This window comes from Leopardus geoffroyi, chromosome B4 (assembly GCF_018350155.1).
Source record: "Leopardus geoffroyi isolate Oge1 chromosome B4, O.geoffroyi_Oge1_pat1.0, whole genome shotgun sequence".
In the NCBI taxonomy this organism is placed as follows: domain Eukaryota; kingdom Metazoa; phylum Chordata; class Mammalia; order Carnivora; family Felidae; genus Leopardus; species Leopardus geoffroyi.
In genome coordinates, this window is record NC_059341.1 from 137,128,600 (window position 1) to 137,155,765 (window position 27,166).

General features: G+C 43.7%; 1 protein-coding gene across 8 annotated transcripts in view; it reads right to left on the bottom strand.

Annotated features, from left to right (window-relative positions):
- Positions 1–27,166, bottom strand: part of EFCAB6 (EF-hand calcium binding domain 6) — a 250,449-nt gene that overhangs the window by 155,778 nt on the left and 67,505 nt on the right. For all 8 annotated transcript variants that reach the window (XM_045467278.1, XM_045467283.1, XM_045467280.1 and 5 more), the window contains 4 exons: positions 24,588–24,724; positions 20,530–20,642; positions 10,187–10,311; positions 3,171–3,319 (listed from right to left, as the gene is read on the bottom strand). In XM_045467278.1, the coding sequence (XP_045323234.1) occupies positions 3,171–3,319; positions 10,187–10,311; positions 20,530–20,642; positions 24,588–24,724 (524 nt within the window). The remainder of the gene's footprint in view (positions 1–3,170; positions 3,320–10,186; positions 10,312–20,529; positions 20,643–24,587; positions 24,725–27,166) is intronic.

Genomic DNA, 27,166 nt, shown 5'->3' on the forward strand with positions numbered 1-27,166 from the left:
AATAAAATATTTAATCTCAAGACAGCAGAGGGGAACACAAGTGTGAGAAGGAAAACTTGGACGGAGACAAACACGATGGAGGAGAGAAAGAGAAAAACACAGAGCCGAGAAATCAGAGACAGTAAACAATACAGTGGTAGAGGGAAAAAATCCAACCATGCCGGTCACAATAAATGGAAACAGACTACACTTGACCACTAAAGAGGCCCAGGGGTTCATTTTGGAATTTTTAAGATTCAGGTATGCTATTTTACAAGAAACACACCTAAAACACAAAGAGTGACAATAAGAGTGAGACAAGATATACTGGACAAATACTAATCCAAAGAAAACTGTTATGGATAGGTTAGTACCAGATAAGATAGACCATGAAAGCCAGAGGGATAAAAAGATAACTACATAATTGTAAAGGGAACAGTTGATCAGGAAGACAGGACAAACCTTTACTGGCAGATATGTGCACCGGAAGACAAACCTAACTTACTATTCAAAATATCAGTACTAGGGGGCGCCTGCGTAGCTCAGTCGGTTGAGCGTCAGACTTGGGATCAGATCATGATCTCACCGTCCGTGGGTTCGAGCCCCGCGTCGGGCTCTGTGCTGACAGCTCGGAGCCTGGAGCCTGCTTTGGATTCTGCGTCTCCCTCTCTCTCTGCTCCTCCCCCGCTCGCACTCTGTCTCTGTCTCTCGAAAATGAAGAAACGTTAAAACGATATTCAAAATATCGTACTTGGGTATTCGCTTGCTGTTGTTCCCTTGTGCCCGGTTCTACTGGGAATTCGGGGTGAATGTGACAGGGGGCACGACTCAGAAATCCCTGGGTCCCTGGTCAGAACAGGTTGTCACAACAGTGCAAACCTGGCTGCCCTTGGCATCCTGACAAGTACACTCTGAGCGTCCACGGTGGTCTTCATAGCTGCCATTCCTCTGCTGAACCCCGCTGCTGTGGGACTATTTGTTATCTATTTCCATATTCCTAGCACCTCCCACGATATCTGGCAGAGAAAGGGACTCAACAGGCCTCCATTCAAATGTTAAGTTGGAAGACTATGAACCCAACAGGATGAGTGTCTACAATTGGCATTCCCATTGAAAAAGCACAATGTAAAACTGTGGAGGTACTTTCATCACAAACACGTGAAAATGATACGTGTATGTGGATACAGGTGAAGGGAATGTGGAAACACGAACACGGTAAATTTGGTATAGAAGGTGTATTGTGACTTTCTGCTCCTCAGTTTCATTACTGCCATTAAATGATGACTTGTGTAATTTTGAAAACGAAATACAAAGAAATGACTATATGGCTTTTAGTTATTCAGCAGAGCAATTCCTAAAAATTGTCACCATGTACAGGCAGAAAAACAGCTGTTTTCTGAGCCATGGGAATACTCACTCCTAGGGCCAAACCTTGCTTTTTCCTCTAGAAGCCAGAGTGGCAATACGCAGGGCTCACCTCTGAGAAGGAAAGAGGAGGCTGTGGAGAATGGGTCTAGCTGGCCTCACTTAATAGTATTTCTTCCTTCTCCTCCTCTCTTGCCTCTCCTTTCCAGAGAACCCGAGGTGTCCGCCAATTATCCCGATCCTTAGAGAAATGGCTGATTCCAGGTTGAGGGCAAGGGATGTCCCAGAAGAGCCAGGAGCATTTTGCCATGTCGGAAAGGAGGAGACCTACTGGGGACGATCAGGGTCGCACCAACAGGTCTCGGGAGCCAACTGAGGAGGTCCCGCTGGCCAAGATGGAACGACTGAGTATCAGTGAGAACAATGATGAACTGCAACACATCAAATATGTTTCCATTCATGAGTTTGTGGTAACTTAGGAAAAACCACTCACTGCTCGCTTACGGAGTATGCTAAGAAACCAATTCACTATTTTGGAAGGTGGTAAGTGAAAGGAAAGGACCAAGGACATTGTGCCTTTCTTAGACCAGCTGTGTCTCACTGTCGCCAAGTAGTTGAAGAGGGAAAGCTTTCATTACAGAAGCACTGCAACCAATAAAAGAAGAAAGGATAGATGTGAAATATCACCACCTTATAATCCCCAGTGAATTCGTGGAGAGAAGTACTTTCAACCATGGCTGCTAACACCACGAAAAGAGAGACAACCAGTCCCCATTCACTGCCACTGCCTATGAAGTATTGTTGCCAGAACAACTGAACAGATATCTGTGTATCTATCCATTTAGGGGCAGGAGAGGGTGGGAGAGGGAGACAGGAGAACATGTTAATGTCACTGTAGATGTCGGTTGTCAGATGTCAGTTGCAAGAAACTCCAGGTAATAAACAATCCAGACTTCTACAAATGCATCATAAGGGAACAAATTAACAAATGGAGAGAGACCCTACAGACCAAAAAAAAGAATTGTGGCAAATCAATCTATTGTAATGTACAGACCTCATTTGGATCCTGACTCAAACTGTAAAAGAAAATCTGGGACAATCTGTTAGATTTGAACCCTGGCTAGGTATGTATTACTATTATTGATAATTCTATTAGGTGTGAAACCAGTATTTCCACCATGTTCTTAAAAAGACTTCTTGGGGCGCCTGGGTGGCTCAGTCAGTTAAGCATCTGGCTTCGGCTCAGGTCATGATCTCACGGTTCACAAGTTTGAGCCCCACGTCGGGCTCTGTGCTAACAGCTCAGAGCCTGGAGCCTGCTTTGGATTCTGTCTCTGTCTCTGTCTCTCTCTCTCTCTCTCTCTCACCTGCTTTGGATTTTGTCTCTCTCTCTCTCTCTCTCTCTCGCCTGCTTTGGATTCTCTCTTTCTCTCTCTCTCTCTCTCTCTCTCTCTCTCTCTCTGTCCCTTCCCCTGCTTGTACTCTCTCTCAAAAATAAAACATTAAAATTAAAAAAAAAACTTCTTATCTTTTAGAAAGACATAGTGAGATCTTTTCAATGAAATATGACGTCTGGTATTTGTTTCAAAAATATCCAGGGTTAAGGAAAAATGGGCAAGAAGATAAATGATTGACCATGAGTTGACTGTTGAAGCTGAGTACCTTAGTGGATTCATTATATTATTCTCTTTACTTTTGCATGTGTTTGAAATTTTCACTAAAAAAAAGTAGAAGACATTAATAAAAAATAAATGAAGCTGTGCCGTATTCTCCTGGCTGACGTTTGGGGGGAAAAAAAGGTGTCAAGGAAACAATGGGACTCTTACCTCTTCATTAACTGGATAAAAATCCTCCTTGGTAATCGGTACACAAAGGTGTCGAAGACAATCTTTAGGTAATTCAAAGACACACAGCCACTTTTGGAGGGGTCCCCTGCACTCAGGGCTTTTTCAACCTTTCCATAGGACTTGGAAAGCTGCAGGGAATAAAAATTCGAGCGTTGCATTCACAGAAACCCACTTCAAGTGCTATTCAACCAGCTTATTTTTACCAAAACCTCGTCACATTTTTCCCCTCCAAAAACTGATCAAAAAGGTTATGGTGGCATGTACTGAACTTCAAATGTTTAATTGATGAGCTCGCTACAGAACACTATCCCCAGTCACCGCTACTCAACTGACAGGGTAGACAAGTTTCTCCGGGAAAAACAGCACATATAATAGCTCCACCTCAAATTTCAGAGCTAAAAATATTCGCTGGATGTGCCAGTTTGATACATCTTTCTTAATATACTTTCAAGCCATTCCTACTGTGAGCCCATGCTACGTGTCTCTTGATTAAATCAGGTCAATCAAACAAAAAAGGCGGCAACATTTTATTAAGAACAGAAGTAGCTTTCAGAGTAAAGAAACTCATTAATATAAAGGCTGCATAAACAGAGTACACGTTGTGCATTTCTTTAATTCTTCTTCTTCTTTTTTTAAATGGGGAATCACAAAGAATCAGGGTGAATGAGTTTTGCTTTATGGAACTTCTAAAATTCAGTAGAGTCGGTTAACCGCTGATTTTTATACGACTCATAAAAATACTATGAAGATGGGTTTTATTTCCAAAGGTTTTTCCTGCTGTTTATTATTGAGTAATAACAATATTCTCCAATATTTCCAACCCTCTTCACTTTGTCTGAATTCGGTCTTTTCCGGACTTCAATGAGAAACAAAATAACCATCAACTTGGGGTATAAGGTGACTTTCTTAGAAAAACAAACAAACAAACAAACATAAAACCTGCCGGAACATGGAAATACATGTACAAGAATCTGTACCCACTATAGGAATAAGAAGCAGATTTATTGACATTCCCATAGCTTGCACAGGAACGTCAGAAATCTAACGGGAAAATCTTGAAAAATATTTAGAGAATCTCAGGGCCTAGACCTCTTCGAAAGTTGCACAGAACCAACCCAAAATGTGCCTGCATCTGCCCCTCTCTCTTTTGGGGAGGTGGGTTGACAGAGAGAAGCCAGAGCCAGATGTGGGGTATAGCCTCAGTGTATTTACTGGATTAATGAGATCCACTTTTAATGTCTTGATGACATTGGTCTCCAATGAGATTTTTTTCAGGAGAGTGTTTCTGACACCATCAAGAGCTTTTAGGAAAAAAGCAGGGTAGGAAACAGAAATAGTGTCTTGGTGACATGATACCAAGGAATTTTCAATGGTTACTCTTTATAAAAGGAAATTTTCAGTGGTTACTCTTTATAAAAGGAAAAAAAAAAAACAAAAAACAAGCAATTCAGCAAAGTAAAAAGAAGGACATAAAGATACTTGGAAGTCTCTCCATCCAATTTTTTTTTACATAGTGTTCCAGAAACTCTCGTAACGATCATATAAACATACTACTTTATAAAATTGGGATCATGGCTATACGTCCAGATTTGACAGAATTTTTTTTTCATTTAACAATATGTCATGAAATGTTTTTCTGTAAGCACTAATACATATCTGCATCATGCTTTTATTTTTTATGAAATTTTTAACGTTTATTTATTTTAAAGTTTACTTATTTATTTATTTTGAGAGAAAGAGAGAGCAGAGGAGGGGCAGAGAGAGAGGGAGACACAGAATCCGAAGCAGGCTCCAGGCTCCGAGCTGCCAGCACAGAGCCCGATGCGGGGCTCGAACTCAGGAACCATGAGATCATGACCTGAGCCGAAGTCGGACGCTTAACTGAGCCACCCAGGTGCCCCTCTACATCATGCTTTTAAATGATGCATGGCACACCATCACATTATTGACAGACCAGTAAAAAGGACACCCATTTTCTGTTTGTACATTTAATTTCTACAAATGCTTCCCTGATCCCCAATCCAGATGAGGTCCCCCTTGTTATTCTCTGTTGTAACACCCTGTCCTTTTCTTTATTTATCGTGTTTGTGAATGTGTTTGTGTAACACCTCTCCCCCTGACGTAAGTTTGTACAATCTCCATGAGAGCTGGGTGTGTCTGTTTTGTTCACTCATAATTACCTAGAATAAAGCACAATTTGGCATGCTGGAGGCATTCAATAAACATTTGTTTTAAATGAATATATTTTTACCAAAACTTAATTTTTTTAATGTTTATTCTTGAGAGAGAGAGAGAGAGAGACAGAGTGCGAGTGGGGGAGGGCAGAGAGAGGGGGAGACACAGAATCGGAAGCAGGCTCCAGGCTCTGAGCCGTCAGCACAGTGTGCACACGGGGCTCAAACTCACAAACTGCCAGATCACGACGTGAGCCGAAGTCGCACGCTTCACTGACTCAGCCACCCAGGCGCCCCTTTACCAAAAATGTTCTAAAGAAGGGTTGCAAAATGTCAAAAGCTTTGACACATCAGTAGGAAGGCACATAAAGATTAAAATGATAGCTCAGGGGCGCCTGGGTGGCGCAGTCGGTTAAGCGTCCGACTTCGGCCAGGTCACGATCTCGCGGTCCGTGAGTTCGAGCCCCGCGTCAGGCTCTGGGCTGATGGCTCAGAGCCTGGAGCCTGTTTCCGATTCTGTGTCTCCCTCTCTCTCTGCCCCTCCCCCGTTCATGCTCTGTCTCTCTCTGTCCCAAAAATAAATAAACGTTGAAAAAAAAATTAAAATAAAATAAAATAAAATAAAATAAAATAAAATAAAATGATAGCTCAGACGTCATTCCAGCCACATCAGAATGTAAAAAGGTTAAAGTCTAACAACATTAAGCGTTGGTGAGTAGGCAGAACGACAGGAATTCTTTCTCATATGCTTCCGGTGGGACTGTATATTGGTATTTTGAAACACAATTTGCAACTGCAGGGAGCCTTGGTGGCTCAGTCAGTTAAGCATCTGACTCTGACTTCGGCTCAGGTCGTGATCTCACAGTTCCTGAGTTAGAGCCCCGCATCCGGTGAGCGTGAGTCCCACTTTGGGTGAGCTCCACTTCTCTCGCTCCCTCTCTCTCTCTCTCTGCCCTTTACTTGTGCCTCCCCCCTCTCTCTGAAAAATAAAAAAAAAAAAAAAGAATATAGAGTGGACGGATGATACACACATAAAACTCTAGAAAGTGATACGAAAACTCATTCCACTGTGGAGGGAAATTGAACAGTCAGAGAACATAGATAAAACAAGTTCGATACTGTCAGTTAAAGCTGGGGTGCACGTCCCTTACAACCGAGCAGGTAATTCCACTCCTAGGTGTAAGCTATTCCTAGAGAGATGTCTGTGCACACGCCCCCAAACATACGTATGTAACCACTCGCAGCGGCATCATTGGGTCAGCACAAACCAGGAAGCAATCTAAACATCCCTCTGTAAGAGAATGCATCATTTGTGTAGTTGCAGATGATGGAAAACTGTAGAGAAGTGAGAATAATAATACAGCTCTATCAAGAATGGGGGAGGGGCGCCTGGGTGGCTAAGTCAGTTGAGCGTCTGACTCTTGATTTCGGTTCAGTTTATTTTGGCTCAGGTCATGATCTTGCAGTTTGTGGGTTCAAGTCCCACATCAGGCTCTGCGCTGACAGCATGGAGCCTGCTTGGGATTCTCTATCTCCCGCTCTTTGCCTCTTTCCTGCTCGCGCGCTCTCTCTCTCTCTCTCTCTCTCTCAAAATAAATAAACTTAAAACCTAAGCACAAGCAGGATGAAAATAAGTGGTTTTGCAACTATAGAAATTTGGAAAGAAAGGAAGGAGAGAAGGAGCGAAGGAAGGAGGGAAGGAAGGAAGGAAGGAAGGAAGGAAGGAAGGAAGGAAGGAAGACAGATCAGGCAAAAGACAAAGAACCCAGGCTAAGGAAACATAATACAAAAAAATATAAACACGTGATCACCTACAAAGGTTTCGTGCCATAAAAAGAAACTAAGACTATGAATTCATTATAAGAAAAGCTTGAAGTCAAGATGATAAAACAATGAAAAAGAAGGGATATTGCAAAGCTAGGAAAATTGAGAACAAAAATAGTATCATTACAGGACCTAATAAAGAAATTAGAAATAACAGCATAAGACGCAAGTCTGAGTTAAAATTAATAATAAAGGAAAGGCTTGAAAGACTCCGAACGAAGGCAGGGGAAAAAGGCTGAAGGCAAGCTGGGAGAAGGCGGCAGCTGTCGAGGACAACAATGACCCAGTGTGAGGGTGAAGGGAGGAAAGATGCTGCGAAGGCAGAGGGACAGAGAGCAGGAGAGGATTTTAGTGACACAGGAGAAGTTTTCTGGAAATGACGGACTGAATCTGTACCTCAAAAGAACATACTGTGTTCCAGGAAACTTTGACATAAAATGCTCCGTGCCAGTATGGCTTAGTTTTGCTTTTTAATTTCAAGGACTAAAGAGAATATATACTTTAGGCATCCAGGTAGAAAAAAGGAATTACCTATAAGGGGGAAAAAAAAAAAATCAGTGAGCTCAGGCTTCTTCAGGACACCCAATGCCAGGGGCGCCTGGGTGGCTCAGTCAGCTGAGCATCCAACTCTTGACTTCAGCTCAGGTCATGATCTCACAGTCATGAGTTTGAGCCCCTCACTGGACTCCGTGCTGGTGGAGCCTACTTGGGATTCTCTCTCTCCCTCTCTCTCTCTCCTTCCTCTCCCCTCCCCCGCCCCCCCACACACTCTGTCTCTGTTAAAGTAAATAACTAAACTTAATAAAACAAGAACAGAAGACAACAGAACAAGGCTTACAACATCTTGAGGAAAAGAAAGCAAGATGGAAGAATTACACCCAGCCAAGTGTTTCTGGTAGAAAAGTAAGAGGCAGACAGCCTCAAATACGAAAAAAACAAAGGGAATAAAGCCCCCACGAGCCTTTCTTAAGGAAATTACTTGGCTATGAAATCCAGCCAGCCAAAAAATAAATCAAAATAATGAACTCAGAAAGGGATTAACTACGGTAAACGCTGGAGAGTAGTCATGTGTCTTAAACCCACGTAAATACACAACGAAGGCCAAACGACCGGGGAAATTATAGGACCGGAATAGAATGTAAATATCGTGGTAAACCCTGGCTAAGGACAAGATAGAAACAACAAAACTTGTGAGGTGGGAAGGAACACCGGGAAGCGAGAGCCCGCCCGGACCGCCTGCGATCGAAAGATCCTTCAAAACCACCGTAATTTCTGCAACTCTTAATGGCTTTCTTAATTCTCTTCTTGTCTCAAAGTCCCTTTTGGGACCTGACATTATCTTGTGGTAAAGAAATATTTATCCAAAGTACAGCTTCACTTGAAGACAGCACTGTCAGCAAGGACTTGGATTTAAACTTGGCCCAGGCCTCACTGGCAGGGGAACTCTAGACCCGTCATTAAACCTCTCCGTGCCTCAGTTTCCTCAAGTTGAAGCTGGGATGATAACAGGGCCTGGCTCACGGAGCTGCTGTGAAGACTGAGGAGGACCCTGCCTCGCACCCAGCGGGCCCCACAAAAGGGTTAATTACGAGGGTGGAGAGGGTGGTGATGTCTCCTTTGCTTCTGGTAAATTCAAAGACATTTACGTTAAATACATCTTATTTGTAAAAGGAGCATGATTCTCTTCTTATAAAATTATTTCTATCTATGTATCCACCCACCCACCCACCGAGGCAGTCATCCTTCTATATATATGAATAAAGACGGGCCGAGAATTATGTTCACCAAATGTTGCCTTTGATTATTTCTGGGCGGTGGATTTTGAATAATTTATACTTTCTTCTTTGTACTTTTCAGAATTGCTTACTTTTTTTGTAACACTAATGTATTTTGTAATGGTTCTGTTTTTATGAAAACAATAAATTGATTAACCACAATAAGGGAAAACAAAGCTTTACTAATTTACCAACACAATATTACAGACTCACTTCTCCAACACCTTGATCAACACTCGCTTCTGTTAATTTTTTCCTCATTGACATTTTTCTACGGAACACCTTACATTCGTTTTTAAAAGCTCGACGCACCTTAGTCTGTGGTTTACATGGCACGTACTTTGTCAAGTTCATCATTTGCTTACACAAAGTTTTGCTATACAAAAGCTTTTCATTTTAATGTAATCAGATGTAGCATCTTTTTCTTTATGGTTTCTGGGCTTTGCATCATGCTTGAAAGGTAGTCTCGATTTCAAGATTAAAAAATTTTCACCCGCAGTACTTTTAAATTTAAATAGTTGATTCATACAGAATTTTGGTGTGAAGAATGGCAGGTTACAAGCTTTTTTTCCCCCTGCACGGCTGGCTAGTGAATTTTTCCAATAATAATTACCCAATGAGCCACTCCGCATCCCTGCCACACTTTCCTGGAATGCCTGATATCATATGCTGAATTCACAGACACAGACTGATCCACCACCCAACTATTATCTTAAGTCGATTTGAATGTCAGATGGTTGTACCAGTGCCATACAGGCTTAGCATACCTTTATATTTTTATGTGATATATTGTTATGTGGTCCTCTATTACTACTTTTCAAAAGAAAAAAATATATATGTATATCCATCCAGATCTAGGGAGAGCAGACATTAATTTTGAATCTTCCAACCCAAGAACCAAAAAAGACCTCTTCATTTACTCAAGTTTTCCTTTATTTTGCTCAATAAAGATGCCTCACGTCCTCACAGGAGTCTGGAATCTTCTTCACCAGATTGAGTGCGTGAGCAGCACAAAAGAGATATGTCGGAACCAGCCTCTCAGCACCAGTACTGTTACGGACAGGCTGTCACGACAGGTTGGAGGAGGCCTCAGGGTCCCAGGAGGTGGAGGCAGGATCCACAGGATGCCTAGAAATAGCGTCCAGACCTAACGGTTTTCCACAGCTGTCAATCTCCTGTGCTCGCACTTTAGAGAACCCGGGCGTTAGGGAGACACTCTTACCTCCTGGCAGAAGGCCGTCTCAACTTCTTCCAGGGAGCAGTTTTTCCAGACCTCTTCGGATGAAACAGAGCTGTGAGGGCACTCCCTTTTGGAATTTTTGATGGATTGACTCTCCCAGGAGACCTCTGTTCAGACAAAAGAATTTTCGTTTATTGACAGTGTCAAAGATCCGTTTGAATATTCAGTGATTCCTTTTCGTCTTCACCTGCCTGGCAAAAATTTAAGACTTGAATGAACCAAAAGCACGACAAACTATGTACTAAATGGTGTTGAAATGACTGGCGGAACATTTTAGAAAAAAAGTTAAATTAATCTACTTGCTAGCTTGTGCTGGGATAAACCTTAGGTAAATAGTGCCTCAAGTAGAAGAATCAAACCGTAAGAGCAGAAGAAAGTTAAGATGAATATTACACAGAACACAATCTCTGGGTGGGAAGTCCTTTCCAAGACACACATTACAGCCCCGAATCACTTAAATAATGGATCTGCCTGACGACGTCAATATTTTTCTTGGTTTAGTTAAAAACACACACTCCCAAATCATAATGAAAGAAACGTGAGTGAGAAAAACTATAGGTTAATTACCACGATGCATGAGTAGCTCTTACAAATCACTAAAATAAATACTCAGTAGAACATAGACGCAGGTTGTAAACAGGTAATTCACATAAAAAGAATGAAAAATTCCAACAAATGCACAAAAAAGTACTGAACTCATTGGTAACCCAAACTCTAATTAAAACAAGTTAACGATATGTTTCCACTTGTCAAATAGGCATGGATAAAAGAGAATAATAGAGAAAGAAATCAGTCCTGGCCTGTGTATAGAAAACTTGGTAACTGAATACTTTTAAATCTCCTTTTAGAATTTTACACGAATGGAATTATAGGACCGTCCAACAAATGTATGTGGGTAAGGATATTTTCTGCACTGTTTAAAGACTTACAAAACCGAAACAATTTAAATGTCCATTAATCGAGGATTGGTTTTATAAATCATGGTTCACCAAGCCTATAAAATACCACACAGACATTAAAAACAAAGGTGCCTGCCTAAGTTAATGAACATGGAAAATTTTCCTTCATATATATTGTATCATGATTGAAAGAGATATTATTAGCATAATTTAATTTTCATTTTAATACTTATGTTGTGTATTTGCCTGTCTATCCAGCCACCCATCCACCCATCCACCCACCCAGCCACCCAGCCATCCATCCATCCATCCATCCATCCATCCGAAAGGAAATCTAAGAGGACAGTACACCAAAAAGAATACAGTGGGAGGATTCAGGGGGTAGGATTACGGGGATGGTTATTTGTGTTCTCGTGTTTTCTGCCTTTTTTGCAGGAAACATGTATTACTTTTATAATAAAAGAATAAAATAAATCTACAACATAGCCATTTTCTTTCTCAAAGTCGACTACAAAGAATCACAAATGGTTTCCCAGATTTATTTCCTAAACTGTCTGCAAATACGCTTCACTCAAATTAAGCACACTTACAACGACTCAGCTGTAGTTAACAAACTGCCAGTCTTCTGGAATCCCATTGCCTACCTCAAAAAAAAAAAAAAAAAAAAAAAAAAAAGAGAAAAGAAAACAAGGGAAAAAGAAGAAGAAAAGCAGCCTCCCCCATCTGGCTATGTAAGGAAATACAAAGCCATTCTTCCAGAACGTGGTCTGGAATTCTGTGGCATCAGTGAGCCAAGCACTTGAAACTGGGATCTCAGAACGCACACACTGCCAGAGCCTCGTCGAGAGACGGGGAAGCCGACCCACAGAACCAGGGTCTGACTCGGCTGGGCACACAGAGGTCTCCAGTCGGGCTTTCTGACACTGCGCCCTGGTGTGGGCTCCACTCTGGGGCACTGGTACTCTAATGACAGTTCTCAGGGACACAGGGCACATCAAGGGAAAGCCATCCGTGTTCTGTAAACAGGAGGCCGGGGTCTGGAGAATGGGGGCGGGAGGGGGGTTGGGGTGTGAGGCCTGCCCTCGGGGAGCTCACAGCCCAGGGACCCGTGCAGCTATACTGCCACCATAAGCTGGCTATGAAGCTCAACCAAGCCACGTTCAAGGGCACCTCTCTCGTCACAGTTATGCCAGGCCTCACTCTTCAGCCGGGCATAACAATTCCTACCACCTGTTAATGTCCCCAGATTTCCTCTGAAGGGTTCTTGCTGATTTGAAATGGGGTAAAGAGGAAATCCAAAGCTTAAGGGGGGCATTTATGCATGTCACAGATGCAGCAGCAGGAAACCCACCCCCAAATGTCACTTCTTCGGGTGCCAAATAGATAGTGCCATTGATAAGCAAGATGTTGATGGCTTGTTAAGAACGCCAACATAGCAAAACCAGAAATATGCAAAATCAACAGGAAACGTAGTTCTATACATTTAGAAAAGTCAAAGGTCACGATGCCTGCAAATATATGACATACTGTGTCCCTGATAAGAGGTAGCAACAGCATCAAACCCACCAGCAGCTCTTGGTAATAAGTCCTTATAGGACCCATTTTCCCCAAAAAGGAACCTACAGAAGCAGATTTTATTCTTATCATTTATAGTTCATAGATAAGAGAAAAAAGCAGGAGTTCATATGAGAAACAGAAACAGATATAAAGAAGTAGGTGGAATTATGTGCTTACTTAAGAGAGGGAAATTTTGGGGCGCCTGGGTGGCGCAGTCGGTTAAGCGTCCGACTTCAGTCAGGTCACGATCTCGCGGTCTGTGAGTTCGAGCCCCGCGTCGGGCTCTGGGCTGATGGCTCAGAGCCTGGAGCCTGTTTCCGATTCTGTGTCTCCCTCTCTCTGCCCCTCCCCCGTTCATGCTCTGTCTCTCTCTGTCCCCCAAAAAATAAATAAAAACGTTGAAAAAAAATTAAAAAAAAAAAAAAGAGAGGGAAATTTTAGGAAAAATGCACTAGGGGACACATCATTTTAAAATTATTGCTCTCTTGAGACTGTTTTCCCCAAACCACCATGTAGAAAACAAACATTATTAAAACACTAGTAAAGATTTCACTCTAGAAAAATCAGAAACAGTCTAGAATTTACTTATCCGTCCATGTGCTTCACGGCTGGAGTGCCAAGAAAAGCATTTCTCAGGGGAAGCTCCAAAGTAAGATCCAGAAAAACCCTGAAAACAGTACGAAGGTGAGGAGGACTCACTTTGGATCCAACCGCTGACTCTGCAACCTTCCAGGACTACCTACAGAGGCTTGTGCTTCTGGGTCCCCATTTGCAAGAAGAAATAGACAGAAATGCCACAGAGTTTGCCCACGAGATGCTCAGTACACATTAGCTACCTGTTGGTTGACGAGAAATGTTTTAAATGATAGGAGACAAGAAAGGACTCGTGTCAATCAGAGCTAGAAAAATTCTGAAATTCAATGATAGAGCCCCAAAGCAAATTCGAAATAAAATCATTCCAGAAATAAAGGCTGAGCTAAAAGGGACGCAAGAGCAAATAAACGAAAGTCACAGGAGGTGAAAAAGGGGGAAAAAAATGTATCAAGGGAGCAAAAAGGAAAGAAGGCAGGAAGGAACATGTGCAAGAAGGTGATAGTCTAAAACAGAAGCTAGGAAAAGAAATCCAAGATACCTGCAAAATGTACCACTGGAAAGAAAACGGAACAGTGGAATGGTTCAGATGCTAAAAAATTACAATTCCAGAAGTCTTCCCGAAATAAAAGAGACTCAAGCCTAGCAATTCAAATAGTACCTAAATACTTATAAAATCAGTCACAAGTGTCCAACGTCATGACTTCGAGCAAAATTACTGGGTTTTAAATAAAAAGCGAAAAATGTGCTGGCTATCTGAACACAAAGACCAAGGCACTAATGCGGGAAAGAAAGTCAGTCTGTCATTAAACTTTTCTTCGGCAAAACTTTATATCACCAGGCACTGGGTAAAGATATTTAAGATCCTTAAGGAATGAAAATCTGAGCTAAGGATTTTATCAAATGATTTTTTTATATAGGCCACATACAAACTGTAAGAAATCAGAGAATATCATTTCCATGGGCACTTCACAAGAAGTCTACTGGCGGACGAGCTTCAAATAACCAAAATGACTCGAGAGACAAATAAGAGAGATAGAAGCAAGCAAGCAGGTGTGATAAAGACCTCGCTCCTAATGCGGCAATCTTACGGAAGCTGGGTCAGTGAGACAGGAAGACCTACTTCTTTATGACTTACACAGAGACACGTTAGAAGATAAATCAAAACCTAGAAATGACCTTTGAACTGTTCCATTTAACGTCTCTCTGTTTGATTGCTACCCTGAGCAACCTGTCTGATGTCTTGGCTTTTCCCAAAACCAGTCAGTAAGGTTGGGATTCAAATTAGCCAAGCCACGGGCCAAATAAAATAAATGCCATCAGGAGCCAACCAGAAAGGATATGCTGGTGCCGTAAGATTCAGACTTTGGTGCTGAGGATTTTGAACTGATAGGATGGCAATGTGAACGATGACCAGTTGGTGTCGGCGATTTGTCCCTTCCCACCGCATACCAACAAATAGGCCTCTGCTGACAACCTCGGTGTAGAGCTTTAATATAATGCAGCCCATAGCCCCAAATTACTACAGCTGACCCTCGAACAACACAAGGATTAGGGGTGGCAACCCAAACACAGTCAGAAATCTGCATGTAACTTCTGACCCCCCAAAACTTAACTACAAATAGCCTGCTGTTGACTAGGTACCTTACTGATAACATGAAGAGTTGATTAACACATATTTTGTAGGTCATATGTATTATATGCTGTATTCTTACAACAAAGTAAGAAAGAGAAAAGATGTCAAGAAAAGCGTAAGAGGAAATACATTTACAGTACTATGTTATAAAAGCTCTGTGTACATATGGAGCCATGCAGTTCAAACCTGTATTGTTTGGGTCCAGTGAGTATCTTTAAGTTAGAACATCCACAAAAAAGAGTTTGTCTTCTAACTCAAGAACTTAAATTTCAATTATGAAAGTTATAGAGGAAAAAGTGGCATGAATAAGATTTTAAGATGATCTCTACGACTGGGGTATAGAAGACAGATCGGAATAGGCCCATGCTGCAGATGATGGCACCAGTTAAGAGGCAGCAATGAGAACTTGAGCTAACACTACAGGAACAAGAATATACAGAACAGCCAGATATATATCTCATATCAAATCAGATAAAAATTGCCTTTCCTGGGAGATGTGAGATGCATCATTATTTTACGTACCCCTAACAAACAAAAATGTTGCCAATTATCGGTAACAAAATGTGAAAAAAACTGAGATTCCCATGCTGGAACTGAAATTGTATTATAGAACTCACCTTCTTACAATACCCGGTGAAATAGGCAAAAGAAAAAAATAGTAAAAATTAGAAAAATCAATAAATTACCAGCATAGACTGACACAAGAAGAAACTCTTAACACGGGCAACCAGAAAGCTTTGCTTCCAGTTATGGTAGATTGGCTCACATTGAACCTATCTTCCCAGCAGATAACAAGTATAAACTCTGGCCAAAATATAAACAAAAAACTGTCTGAAGGCACTAGAGAGCAACTGACATAAACTGGAGTTGACACTTGGAAAAAGAGAGTAACTCTCGATGCATTTCTTATTATTTGGCTTTTCCAGCATCCTGCCGGCTTTAGGAATCAGAAGACAGAGTTCAGAACTACACAGTATCTGGAAAGTATGAAAGTGAGGAAAGACCAAAAAGAAGGGCTTGGGGGGCACCTGGGTGGCTCAGTCAGTTAGGCGGCCGACTTTGGCTCAGGTCATGATCTTGCGGTCCATGAGTTCTAGCCCCGCGTCGGGCTCTGTGCTGACAGCTCAGAGCTGGAGCCTGCTTCAGATTCTGTGTCTCCCTCTCTCTGACCCTCCCCTGTTCATACTCTGTCTCTCCCTGTCTCAAAAATAAATAAACGTTAAAAAAAATTTTTTAAAAAAGAAGAAGAAGGGCTTGGAGGAGGATTTCCCAAGTCTGTGCATAACTTCTGCCAAAATCTTTGGCTAATCCCTGAACAAGATATATAGAGCAGACAATAAGATGCCCAGCTAAGGCTAAAATAGCAGAACAAAGATTTCAAGCATTAAAGCCCTCAGGGAGGACAAAGACTAGAGTCTGAGTGTAGCTAAATAAACTGGCTGCTAAAACAAATACTTATATTCTTCAGAGGAACATAACAGAATCTAAAGTCTCTACAATGCAAAATTTACTGTATCCAGGCTAAATTCCAAAGTTGCTAGACGTCGCAAAACAAAACAAGACAGAAAACTGTGAGCCCTCATATTTAAGAAAAAAAAGTAATCAATAAAGAACCAGACTTGGAGATGACCTAAAGGCTGGAAATAGCGGATAAAAATTTTAAAGCTTTTGAGAGTTTTAATTTCAACATAAGTGCTTGAGAACAAAAGGGAAACTATACTCTTAATGAGTGAACAGACAGCAAATCTCAGCAGAACAACAGAAGCTATAGCAATGCATTCTGTGTTTCTAGTGTATATAAAAGTACAACATATAACAGCACTGTAGCAAAAGACAGGAAAGAAGAATGGGCAAATACTGTTGTAAAGCCCTTATACTTCATGAGAATTAGTATAATATTAGTTTGAGGTAGATTCGAATTAATTAAAGACATGTAAGAGAATAAAAAAATCATCAGTTTACCCCATGTTCTCGAAATTATGAAAACAATACTGGAAAAGTGTGGGAGACCGGTGTAGGTGGACTGAGAAGGAAGGAGAGGAGCATAATGCAAAAAGGCAAAGATCTCATCTTGGAATAAAATATAAAAGGTACAAAATTGCTTTAAAGAACATCCTCAGGGGTACCTGGGTGGCTCAGTCGGTTAAGCGTCCAACTTCGGCTCAGGCCTGATCTCATGGTTCGCGAGTTTGAGCCCTGCGTCAGGCTCTGTGCTGACAGCTCGGGGCTTGGAGCCTGCTTCGGATTCTGTGTCTCCCTCTCTCTTTCTGCCCCTCCCCCACTTGAGCACGTGCGCACGCGCTCTCTCTCTCTCAAAAATAAATAAACATTAATTTAAAAAAGAACATCTTCATAAGAACACAAATTCAGGGGTGCCTGGGTGGCTCAGTCAGTTAAACATCTGACTCTTGATTTTGGCTCAGGTCATGATCTCACGAACTATGAGATCAAGCCCTGTGATGGAGCTGACAGCACACATCTGGCTTGGAATTTTCTCTCTCCTTCTCTCTCTGTCCCTTCCTCACTCACACACACACATGCTCTCTCTCTCTCTCAAAATAAACAAGTAAACACGAAAAAAGCACACAAACTCAGTCAAACAAGATGGTAAGACAACAAAACGAGAGGGAAAGTAATATCGTAACCCAAAGGCAATGCCATGATAGAAGTAATAAATAAGGTAGAAATCACATGGAACAAAAAAAAGACCTTGGCAAAAATCAGATCACAAGTGTAGATAAAAGACTGAGATGTCACTGTGACCTCAGAGGAAAAAGGCAAAGAAATAAAAAGGCACTTTAAGATAACTTAACAGACACAAAAGACAAAGACAATCCAACATAAGGATAATCTGCAACAGCGAAGTTAAAAATCAGGAAAATGAAACCAAAGATTTATTCGAAGATGTAATATTACTTAAAAAAAATCTTGAAATGAAAAAGTAATTGGACTTGCAGATTAAAAACACACTGTGCAAAAGGCTCAACAGCATGACCTATCCTAGCTACGTTTCTGAAACTCAGGACCAAGTAATTCCTTTGGGAAGCCAGCTAGGAGGAGCACGTCGTGGATAAGGGGAAACTAGGCAAGCGTCAGACTTGTGCACAGCCCCATCAGTATCAGAGGCAGTGGGTCAAAGTCTCTGATGTTGGGGGGCGGGAACGCATGACCCATGGGTATTACCTCCAGCCAAGACATAGTCAGGATTTTCTTTAGTTTCGTTGCAATTCCTGTGCTTCTGATATGCTCAAGTAAAAGTCAAAACTGATATAAAAGGCCATCTCTAGGAACCCATTTCTACAAAGCTATTTCTGTCTGTCTGTCTGTCATGCTTCTCCTTTCCACAGATCTGCACGGAAAGATGCCAGGCATCACGCTGACAGTGGTTAATTCTGGGTGGTAGGATTGGCTTGACTGTTTACTTCAATCTTTTTACTTAATCTGCCCAAGTGTCTGCTTCACAGGGCTGCGGAGAATGTGAAGAGAGACAGTCCAGGAGTGTGCTTAGCCTCAGGCCTGGCATGGGACAAATGTTCGGTAAGTATGGTGGAATGTTACGGTTCTCAAGTTAGGACTCTAAACTTACTTGTGATGAAAAGTCTCTATGATCAAGGGAGACCACCACCTTATATCTCCCTTGGACAAAGTTCACAGCCCATGCTCCGGTCAAACACGTTCCCCCTCTGGGGGGAAACTCTCATTCCCTCCACGCTTGTCATGTGCATCCTGTGAACTCTGGGCCTGCAAAAGTGCCTCCCGGCTCCTCCCTGGACCACCCTCCTCCTCCTGTGCACACCCCACGACATTCTGTTCTTCCCTCTCAGGCATTTGTACAGTTTGTTTTGGAGCTAAACAGCTCAAATCTCAACTCCACCAAAAACTAGCTCTATGACTTTGGGAGCTTCATCTAGCACCCTTGAGTCTGAGTTTTCTCATCTAAAAAATGGGATAATAATACCCATCTCACAAAGGTGTTGAGAGAAATAAAAATTAAAATTAAGGCTCATGAAGTATCTATACAGAGCACAACAAATTAGTGCCTTATATTACTATTTCTTTTTTATGTGACTTATTTTATGCCTTACCTGCCCCATTTAAAACACACACACACACACACACACACACACACACACACACACACACACACTCCTTAAAGACAGAGTATGTAGGGAAGCCTGGGTGGCTCAGTCGGTTAAGCATCCGACTTTGGCTCAGGTCATGATCTCACAGTCCATGAGTTCGAGCCCCGCGCCAGGCTCTGTGCTGACGGCTCAGAGCCTGGAGCCTGCTTCGGATTCTGTGTCTCCCTCTCTCTCTGCCCCTCCCCTGCTCATGTGCTCTCTCTGTCTCAAAAATAAATTTAAAAAAAACATTAAAAAAAAAAAAAAAGACAGAGTATGTTACTTGGCTCCGAAGCCAATGAAGGGCCCAGTGCTGTGCACATGAACTAACAAAACATAAGGGATGAACAGGTTCTTGGAAGAGCATCTGGTCTAGTTATTCCTAAAACTCGAGAGGTGTTAACAAGGAGACCCCCTAAGGAGTCTGCTATCAGTGATCTTAGAGGAACCGAGCTAAAACCTGAGAATTTGTCATTGTTAAGCTTGCCAGTGTGGCAAATCTGAGAATCACAGAAGGTGCTCAATGAGTATTTGTTGTACTGAATTAAATTGAAACCAGACAGTGCCACCATGTCTCGAGGCAAGAAACCACTTGCCTTCAAATGACCAAAGGCTCCCAGGGGAGAATCTCCAGCTGCATCCTTCATAAATTCATCCCCGGGGGACTGGACTCTGCTCTCTCCAGAACTATCCAGCAGGTCAACAACTCTGGGCACTTTGTTGATGAGGCTGGGATAAACGCCATCGGCGCAAGGAGAAAGTGTTCCGTCTCAAGGCTACATGCCTGTGTGAGCTTGGCTTTACGTGTCTAAGAGAATGCATAAACTACTCAGCTATTTGCCCTTTTATATTAAGATTTTTTCCCATCACTAAAGGGATAATATGTTCATCACAAATTTTTGAATATGGGGCGCCTGGGTGGCTCAGTCGGTTGAGCGTCTGACTTCAGCTCAGGTCATGATCTCACGGTCTGTGAGTTCGAGCCCCACATTGGGCTCTGTGCTGACAGCTCAGAGCCTGGAGCCTGCTTCCGATTCTGTGTCTCCCTCTCTCTCTGCCCCTCCCCTGCTCATGCTCTGTCTCTCGCTGTCTCATAAATAAATAAATAAATAAATAAATAAATAAATAAATAAATAACATTAAAAAAAATTTTTTTTGAATATACAGAAGCAGCAGAAAGAAGAATGAAACAACACCCAGGCACATATCACTTAAAGACGATCTGTGTCTTAGAATTTTCTTTCTAATCATCTACGGATAACACCCCATCCACTTTGCACGTTCACCATTAACTTCATGGAAATCGCTGCTCGTGGCTGTGCATGGATACTCTGTGACTCGCTTAACCCTTTTTCTGCTGTTAGACATTTATGTTATTCTTCTACACAATGATGCCATGGCTATCTTTGCACCTAATGCAGTTTCCATATTTGTAAGTATTCCTTAGAATAGGTCCTAGAAGAGGAATCATTGTGCCAAAGGATATTGAAATCTTTAGCTATGTACTTTCAAAACACTCACCTGGATTTCCCATTTTATATCTAAGATTCAAGTCATTATTTACACTGAGGTTCTTCAAAAAAACATTATAGTCCACTGTGGTGTCTTTATCAATGTTGTAGTGTTTTGCAAACCTGAAATAGAAATGTTCTTTGGTAATCAGAAATTACGATACAGAGAATCTAAAACGAGGCGAGGTATCCTTCAGCACTGGGGTTGGCATTCATTTTAATGTATTTCTAGCTAGAGCTGGAATTAAAAAGTCAATGCTAAGAATGGTTAACACAAGATTCAAACACACAGATACTTCGAAGGAGATCATTCTCCTTGGCCTACCGATGCGTGCGTGAGGATTCGAACAGTACAGGTGCATCTCAGGACCCGTCTTCTCCCTTCTCTGGAAGGAGGAGGGAGCAGCCAGGACTCAGGCTGCACTCAGACAGCAAAAGCAGGTCCCACTTTCCTTTAATAAATAGGGGGCAATGGATCTGGGCCATGAGTCAATTAGCAGAAAGCCACTGTCACCAGAGAAATCCAGAGCAGGGTGTAGGGGAGAACCCAGCCCATCCTCTTGACCCAGCACAGCATTTCACAGAGACAAACAGAGGCCCAGTTCACTGGGGTGAGGGGCAAAACCAATGATCTCTCCCTGAAATATACTGAGACACTCTTTCTTTCTAAGTTCAGATAAATAGGATGTTTGAATATTTTTTTCTTTTCAAAATGAATCTTCTATTATTCAAACCTGCCACTTGATAAATGGCTTCCTAGATGATTTCTGCATTATTACATTGAGAAAAAATTGACAGTTTTTAAATGTTTGGTTATATTATCTCCATATGTGTTGGTTTCTATAATTATCTAATTTCATGCTGCTTTCTAAAAATTTAGCAATTATCACTTAAAGTATTTGTTATTTTTCTGTTTTCCAAATTTAACAAAGAGTAACGTCATGTGTTCATTTCAATGCATACCTTTTTCTCACCCACTTTGACGAATCTTGCCCATTGTTCTAATAAGAAAAAATATCTGGAGATAGGATAGCTGCCAGATGTTAACACTGAAATTCCCAGAGTAGCTGCGTCTTTCATCCACAGTCTCTGTCTTGTGAAAACACGGCTGTGGGCTCAGGGACCCAGAAGGCTGACCTACTGTGCTCCTATTTGAGTTACTGTCCTATAGAAAGCGTTGGCTACTCTGATGCTCCAGGAAAATGTCCAGATATTGATAAATATCTCATCACCAACTTCCCTGTTTTCCGTAAAACTCCAGCATTCCTTCAGACTGGTATTTCCTCCTAAGAGAATCCTTATCTTTCCTAATACCCAGCCCATCCGCATTCATAATCCCTGCTGCAGATTCATCGAGGACAGACAGAATCCCATGATAATATTTCCTACAGATAAAAATCTCAAAAACCAAGTCTCAGTAGTGCCCAGGCATACAGCTTCTCCAAGGGCTTTTTTTTTTTTTTTTATGTTTATTTATTTTTGACAGAGAGAGAGAGAGAGAGAGAGAGAGACAGAGACAGAGAGCATGAGCGGGGTAGGGGCAGAGAGAGAGGGAGACAGAGAATCGGAAGCAGGCCCCAGGCTCCAAGCTGTCAGCACAGAGCCCGACGCGGGGCTCAAACTCACAGACTGGGAGATCATGACCTGAGCCGAAGTCGGACACTCAACCGACTGAGCCACCCAGGCGCCCCTCCAAGGGTTTTTTTTTTTTACAAGAATGCAGGCAGGGGAGACAGGATCATTCCTGAGATAAAACAGCTGGGGCCGTTTTCCCAGGGAGCTGCACTCAGGGCAGGAGAGCTCACGTGTCTGCACAGACCTGCAGGTGAGTGGGTCACACAGGAAGGCCAACTGCAGGGTCAAGGGAACGACACCTTCGACCCATGAACCTCTCCGGCATCACCACCTACAACCAGCCTTGGGCTTCACTCCTCTGCACAGGCAGTGGGCTGACCTCGAGTGAGTTTGTTTGCTTTTTAGGCTGGCCATTCATTGTTTTCCTGGGATCCAAATGCTTGGGCCTGTGGGGCTACGGACGGTAGGGTGTGTGAGATGGGAAAGGAAAAGCATAACCCAATGGGTCTCAGGGTGGTCTGATCAAGTGTAAAACTGGCGAGGATATTCTCTCTCGCCTCTTCTGCACACACACTGGACGGTATTTTGCAGCCTAAAGAGACCTGTCGTCTAGGGAACGGAGTGCGTTCCTGGAATCTTTATGACCGTGACAGAGTCGCCGGGAAAGTGGCACCTACTATGTGCCAGGAGCATCCCAGACCCGCTTTATACACTATGGAGCATCTTGGCGTCAGTCTGCAAGGGGTTTCTAGCTAGAAACTTCTTTAAGGGGAAGCTGGGTCTCGGAGGGGCCCAGGAGCTTCCCAACGCCCTAGAACCGGGGAGGGTGCAGCACAGACCTGACCCCAAGCGGAGCCTGACTTCAAAGCCCAGGTTGTTACCACCTGGTAAACCTAAAATGGCCAAGTTAATACTGAAGCAGCTTCTCAGGGAAAGAGTATATTCTTGAGCTTCTATAAGAAAAGCATTAAAGCCATTGAAGAAATGGTCTGCTTTTGATCCTTTGCGTTTCTGTTCTAAAGAAAAGCAATTCTATTATGTTAAGTTTCCCGAGCCTTATCACGAAAACAGTATTGTTCTCGAGGCTTAGGGAAAAAACTCAAATAAAAATTTGTGGAGTTCTTTATTATTCAATACTTACGAGATGGGGAAACAGGCAGTAACATTTTTTATAGATTTACTAGGTTGGAGACCGCAGTGCCAAACACAAGGTTTATTGTCAAATAAAACACTGTTTTGTTTTTTGATTGCCTGTTTTAGAAGGGTGTTGCTTCTGTTCTATAATTGCGTGCACAAAATTATTTAATTTGTTTTGTTTGGATCTTACTCTGGACACTTTCCCAGTCGGAAAGATGTAAAAATTAAAACATCTATTATGTCCTTTTATATTCTGAGGTGGGTTAGGAAGAGGAAAACAGGAAGAACATATTCAAAAGACCAGGCAATACCCATTTCTATAAAGTCTCCCTGAGTTTCAGACCCCGCAGCGCCCCTGCCACGCTCACAGGCCCCCTACACTTCCTGGCTACAATAGCAGGTTCCTCTTCTCCGGACAGAAGCAACATCGTCTTTATGACACTACGCAAGCAGGCACAGCCGCCATTGTCAGAGCGATTTATAACTGCAGTGTGATGTGAGGCTCTTCAGCGCGGAGGGAAATAATAAGGCTTGGTACTTCTGTTAACAGCCTGGGGGATGCTGAGTAGAGTGGGTAAAGGCAGGAAGAGGAAGAGAGCTTCCTGGCGGAGTCCCACAGAAATGAAGTTCAACGTGGGCCCCCTTCTAGTGGCTTCCATTCAAAACTCAGGTAGCCACGGAAGCCAAGCGTTTGGCTTCTTCTAAATGATCTGGAGTTTATTGGAGGCTCAAAAAAAAAAAAAAAAAAAAAAGATACCCGTGCAGGCTTCCACACACTGCCCTCGAGTCAGGAGCAGGTGGCGGTGGCTTTGGAGAGCCGTGAGGCGGCTAAACGTTCGGTTATTCGCGGTCCCCCTGCCGCGGTGCCCTCCCCCAACCCCAGCAACAAGAGTCCTCGGAGGAAAATTAAGTTTCTGTTATGATATCACGATGGAGAGCCAACAGGGAGCACACCAGCTAATGAATAAATCCTGGAATTGGTTCTTCTCTAACCCCGGGCCTTGAGTAAAAGTCAACTGTGAACGGGAAACACGGGGGATGGCGGGCGCGGTGCCAACCAGAAAGGCGAGACAACTGGGTGATGGATCGCTTAAATAATCGAGATGTGTTCAGGCCTGCAGGCCAGATGACTGTCACCCTGGGGACTCTCGGAATTAGAACCACTAGCTCTCGAGCATGAGCATTTGCAGGGAGCATCACGGGCCCAGGAGAAACGCCATGAGAGCCTCTTTTAGAAAGCCAAGATGGAGACGGCGGGAGGGGATGATGTCGGACCCCAGGGCACCTGCCAGGTCCCACTTTGAAAGTGGGTTAAGTTCTACCGCGCAATCTCTCCCCACACCTTCGTTTACTCACTTTTTGTATTCATCGTCTTTCATCTTCAAACAGAAGGTCTCCAGAACTTTCCTCAGCTCGTGGGGCTGGACCAGACCAGTCTTGTTAACATCAATGAGCTTGAAGGCTTTGATAACAGTTTTCATGTTTTTGAAAATCTGTGTAGAGAAAGTGATTTAGGAGAAGTCAAAAGACCCAGTGTTAAAAACCAAAATGGTCATAAAAAATGTGAACGGTTTAAAATACTTCTTGTAAAATAAAATGTTTTCAAAGACTCACAGTTGTAGGTATTGCGAAATGACAGGTCTAAGGGAAAAGAGAACACTTTGCATTTATTGAATGTTTGCAAAGCAATTTTCTCTGTAAATGCTCTTAGTAAGTTTTTAAAAAAGTCTTTCTGATGTAAAGCAGTAAGTCTCATACACAATTCATTCCCTTTTAGAGCCATACGAAAAATCTTTTTTTTTTGTTAATTGATACTTAAAAACTATAGTTCAGGTAAGGCTGGACTTGTACAAGCTTTTTCATAGCCATTTGCAAACTCTCTTTACTAGCAGCTGCAAAGCATGACTGTAGATCTCAACCCCTTTGAATTTTTAAATTTTTTTAATGTTTATTACTTTTGAGAGAGCGAGCGAGCGCACGAGCAGGGGAGGGGCAGAGAGAGACGGAGACACAGAATCCGAAGCGGGCTCCAGGCTCCGAGCTGTCAGCGCAGAGCCCGATGAGGGGCTCGAACTCACGAACCTCAAGATCATGACCTGAGCCGAAGTCGGACGCTTAACCGACTGAGCCACCGAGGTGCCCCAACCCCTCTGAATTTTTAAAAACGATTCTAGAAAATCTGTATAGAGATCTTTCCCAAATTCAGCAAATGCATATTTATTGGGCACACAGACGTGAAAGGCATTTGGATAAGCCCTACGGAGACGCAGAATACTAAGCTGTGTGCTTATCCCAAGGCTACTTGTACTTAGAGGACAACATCTGCTGGGGCTCACGTGTGGAGCTGTGTGATTGAATCCCCCCAGCCCACGGGGAGGAAGCACCATTCTCCATTTTGCTGGGATTCTAATGTAAGCCAACCCATTAGCCGCACTACCCAAAGAGAAGACAAGACATAAGATAAGTATTCGCTGGAGCTGGGCTGTGGGAACGAGAGCCAGATAACGGAGACAGTGTGGAGCTGTAGGCCTTCACAGAGAGTTCCTGAGTCGTCCAGGCTGCTTCCTGCAGGAGGAGGCATCTGAGCTGAGGGGTGACTAGGGCAGGGCGGGAAGGCATTCTGCACAGTGGAGCATGAAGGCTGGAGTTCGGACTGTGGATGAAAAGTGATGAATGTCTGTCTGGTAGAGCCTTAGAAGGTCGGATTCTACCGTCCTGCACTAGGTCAAGTCTACGGCCAGCCCAGAGTCAGGTGATCGGTGCCCCTCAAGGAAGGGGTTTGGGAAAAACTCTAAGACGAGCAGGCCTTTTCTCTCATTAACATCTCCTAGTTCCCCAACGCTTCCTCCAATGGGTCCCTTCCAGGGATGGGAATGGGTCCCTTCCTGCTGACCCTCTTCTGCGGTGGCCACGCTCGTGCTCACACCCGAGGAACCACTGAGCTGAGGAACCCGCTCCCTCTCCTCCCTGGCTGCTTGGACCTACAAATGCCAGGCCCTCCTAGCTGGGCTGTTAGCCCCGGCCAGGCCTGCCCTGCCTCAAGGACCACTCGTGGCTTCCCAAAGACTACCTCTGACCCCAGATCTCTCAGCTCCTGGCCCTCCCCCCCCGCCTGAGGTCACCGCTGCCTGCTGAGACTCCAGCCCTGTCATCCCCAGTGACGGCCACTCTCCAGAATCAGGCCCCATGCTCCGACCACCCCCGCCCTGCTCCAGCTCCCTCCCTCGAGTGCAGGACCCCACAGCCTTCTCCCCACGAGGGCCCCCGTCTGCCACTCCAATTCCTGTGCACAGTCCTCGCTCCCTCCCAGCCAGTCTCTGTAATCACCACTGCATACGTGCTCCCCACTCCCGCCTCAGCCTTGGCAAGCCCCCATCCCTGATTAAATCCAACTCCCCGCCTATTCCAGGCACCTGATGTGGCTGCAGAGGGCGGCCCATCCACCACTCAGCTGGGTCCCCTCACTCGAGGGCGCTGTGGGATCCTGCTCTGCTGCGTTAGTCACTCACCACGCCCACCAGACTCTGTCCACCTTCTCCATTCTCGCACCTCCCTTCCCATCCCTGGCCTTCCTTCCCGCTGAGAGCCTCGCTCCTTATTCATGCAGGAAAACAGAAGTGGCTCTAAGACAACGGCCCCGTGCTCTCCACTAAGTCCGTCTGACTCCAAACCCACGCGAGAGGCCTCCCCCACCCCCCGTTCCGCAACGCCACCCACCAGACACTCGCGACCCTGTCCCCCACACCACATCGCCCCGCTCACGTCTCCCCACAAACCCTGATCCGCCAGGCCCCACAGACCGGCCCCAGGCGGCTCTGTCACTTCAGCCGCCCCCCTCCCCGTCCCCCGCCACCTGTCCCCTGGCTCGCTGCTTTCCGGCCCCGGACTCTATGCTGCTCCTCCCGAGTTTCAGGCTCCTCCCGCCTCAAGGTGGT